Source organism: Camelina sativa, chromosome 6 (assembly GCF_000633955.1).
Source record: "Camelina sativa cultivar DH55 chromosome 6, Cs, whole genome shotgun sequence".
NCBI classification, from domain to species: domain Eukaryota; kingdom Viridiplantae; phylum Streptophyta; class Magnoliopsida; order Brassicales; family Brassicaceae; genus Camelina; species Camelina sativa.
Genome location: NC_025690.1, coordinates 26,371,918 through 26,375,099, shown reverse-complemented (window position 1 = coordinate 26,375,099; position 3,182 = coordinate 26,371,918). Strand labels below are relative to the sequence as shown.

General features: G+C 43.7%; 1 protein-coding gene and 1 pseudogene across 1 annotated transcript in view; both read right to left on the bottom strand.

The window, feature by feature from the left end:
* Window positions 1–1,240, bottom strand: part of LOC104699508 — a 4,403-nt pseudogene extending 3,163 nt beyond the window's left edge.
* Window positions 2,053–3,182, bottom strand: part of LOC104793789 (probable LRR receptor-like serine/threonine-protein kinase RKF3) — a 4,209-nt gene continuing 3,079 nt past the window's right edge. Inside the window, exon 2 of the mRNA XM_010520221.2 lies at window positions 2,053–3,167. Coding sequence (XP_010518523.1) covers window positions 2,208–3,167 — 960 coding nt within the window. The 3' untranslated portion in view covers window positions 2,053–2,207. The remainder of the gene's footprint in view (window positions 3,168–3,182) is intronic.

Sequence of the window (3,182 nt, the reverse complement as noted above, 5' to 3'; positions counted from 1 at the left end):
ACCCTCCACGTCACTAGTGTGCCTATAATGAAGGAAACCGACACTCCAGTGCAGATCAGAATCTGCAACACAAGAGGGTAACTTGGATTCAGAGTTCCCTAACACAATAAGGGAGACGACGACACAAAAGATCTTTTTTACCTGATTCAGTGTGGTTAGAGCCCCTCGGAAGGTTTTTGGTGCAATATCTGCTATAAATATTGGTACCTACCATCACCTTATTAATTATTAGCATGGATATATAGCTAGATGTTGAACAAATAATATATCAACTTAAGGGGGCTCACCACATAGGAGAATGCTCCCATTCCATATCCCGTTGCCAGTCTTCCGAGGTCCAGAGTCACTACTCCCTTTTGATTGAGACACCATTTAACAGAAAGAGAGATACATTAGGCAAAGAATATATATATATATAAGAGCCGCGTAGGCACTTTTTGGGATCATGAGTAAGACCTTGGCAAAGAAGATTGCTAGCCACCCGACTACACAAAATGCAGAAGAAACTCTCATCGCCTGAGTTCAAATCCACCACAAGTAAGTAGGCATATAGTCAACAACAACACAAGTAAAGGCGGCTATGGTAAAAAGTTCACTTACCCCCTTTCTTCCAACTAAATCAGCTATAGGCCCGCTTGTTATAGCCCCAATCATTGCGCCAAAAGTTAGTAAAGAGCCAAAGAGTGAAAACTGCGGAATCCAAGGTAGAGAAAAGTAAGCAAGTTTCAGTGATCAGTTGAAGCTTTACATTCTTTCCTTGAAGGATTATGTATGTACCTCAGCTATAGTCAGTGAAAGGTCATTCCTAATTGCAGCTTGAGTAGGTGAAGAGAACCCCGCCTGAATCAAAACCAATTTTTAGTATAAAGTTCATCAGCTAGCTGAGAGGCCTTTTTAGACCAGTTGGTGATCTTCCATGGATCTAGCTAGGTTCACTTACACAAGAGCCAAACGCAAAAGAACCACAGACCGCAACAAATGTACTGAGATAAACCATCCACGGCTGCTCCGGTTATGATCCAGCCATATCCTTGTGCACCAATGGTTCTCTGACGCCATCACTAGCCTTCGACATCTTCATGTATTATTATGTATCTCCCTTGTGGACTAGTACTAACTCAAAACTGCAAAAGAGACGAAGCCTGAAGCAAAAGTTGAGTAAGGAGACAGAAACATACAAAAGAAGAGCAAACTGGAAAAGGGGAGGACGAGATTTAAAGATAACTTTTTTATAGGTAATAGTGACCCTTTAGGCAAGAAAGCTTTGTGGGATTTGCTACCAAAAGATGAAAGCTGTTTTCTGTCTTTTTCCTAAATAAATATAAGAGCAAACATGGAATAAAATCCAAAATTTGGGTCTCATTTTGTGTGTGATAACCATTAGATTAGAATATAGCTAATGACCATGTTGAGCCACTTGGGGGAGTTCAAACAAAATTTGAGTACATAAACTAATATCCATATCCATTAAACGAATACTCTGTGTACTAACAAACATAATCTGTAAGATACATACTACTAAATGTCTTACAAGAAGTAAATCTGAATACGCAAATGCATTCAAACACATGCTTTTAGTGGCTGGCGTGGATTGGACAGAGACAGACACGTGATGTCTTTGGCCTCTTGTCAAAAACTTGATCTCAGTTTTTTTCTGGGAATCCTATGAATTCATCCAAGAAAACAGAAAATATCAGGCAGAGATCAGATCTGTCTTCTTTATTCTTTCTTGGTCACATCCGAACACGTGACTGTTAATGATATAGCGATCCTACTTGCTTATGAGTTATGTAACTCGATCGATCCTTGAAGATAAAATTCGCAGTAAAACATAAAAGAAGAATTAAAGATAAACCACCAGCAAAATTTGATTGTTATGACGGTAGCGGAGGGGAATACACCGGAGAGAATCAATGAAAATGCTGTACGTGTATATATCTCATCAGGGACCTCCGTATCTTTCGTGTCTTACTTTTTCTATCAAGCTTTTGTCGCCTTACGTTTGATATTTCTCAGCCTAATTCAAGAACCTGTGTATAGCATCCGATAAAAAAAGTTCAAAAATGTTACAACGGGTGACTTTATTGGAACAGCAGTCTAAATACTACTATACATAAGTGACATTAGCACCAAAAAATGAAATGAAATGAATGCACACTAAACTAATATCTACAAAAGACAGAATATATAAATCTCAGAGCTAGAGGTTACATATTTGTGTTCCCAGAGGGTCCAATATCATCACCTCCGAAGGAGAAGGCCTGATATCCCGTGGGGCTAGTGAGCTTCCCTGAGCCGCTGCTGCTACTAACAGAGCGGTCAATCTCATCCCTACAAGCCACCAGAGGGATTGGGCGTTGAGGTATAGAGATTACAGTGAACTCATTACTCTCCAGCATTTTCACCACTTGATCCATTGTCGGTCTTGCGTGGAGCTGAGGGTGAGAGCACAGCACCGCTATCAGCACATACTTCTCCAGAACCTCTGGAGGTCCCTTCTCTGGCATCCCGTCTTCCACCACGTCCAGTGTCCTGCCTTCTCTCACCAGCGACCACGCCCAGTCTGCCACTGACACAGGCTGACCCTCCTCGTCTGTCACGATCGCCTTTCTTCTGCTCAGAAGCTCCAGAAGCACTACCCCAAAGCTGTACACATCGCTTTTCTCTGTCAGCTGCCCGTAGAGTGCGTACTCTGGCGCCACATATCCCATTGTGCCGGCCACCCGGGTGCTCATATGCGTCATTCCTTCGGGGTTGAACTTGGCAAGCCCGAAATCCGCAACCTTGGCCTCGAATCTCTCGTCCAAGAGAATGTTGCTGGCCTTGATGTCCCTGTGGATAATGGAAGGCTGTGCGCCATAGTGAAGATAAGCGAGACCTCTGGCCATGCCAAGTGCGATCCTCTGCCTTAAGGGGCAGGGAAGCTGAGCCTCCTTCAAGTCTCCAAAGAGATGGTCGTGAAGACTACCGTTAGTGACAAGATCGCACACAATGATCCTCTGGTGGCCTTCGTAAGGGGTGGTTGCTGTACAGTAGCCTCTGAGGGCCAGGAGATTAACGTGGCGTATGCTGGCGATGACCTCGACCTCATGAGCGAAGTTCTCGTCCCCTGTAGCCGAGCAGTTCTTGAACCTCTTAAAAGCGACCTGGGTGGCGTCGGGCAAGACCCCTTTGTAGACGTT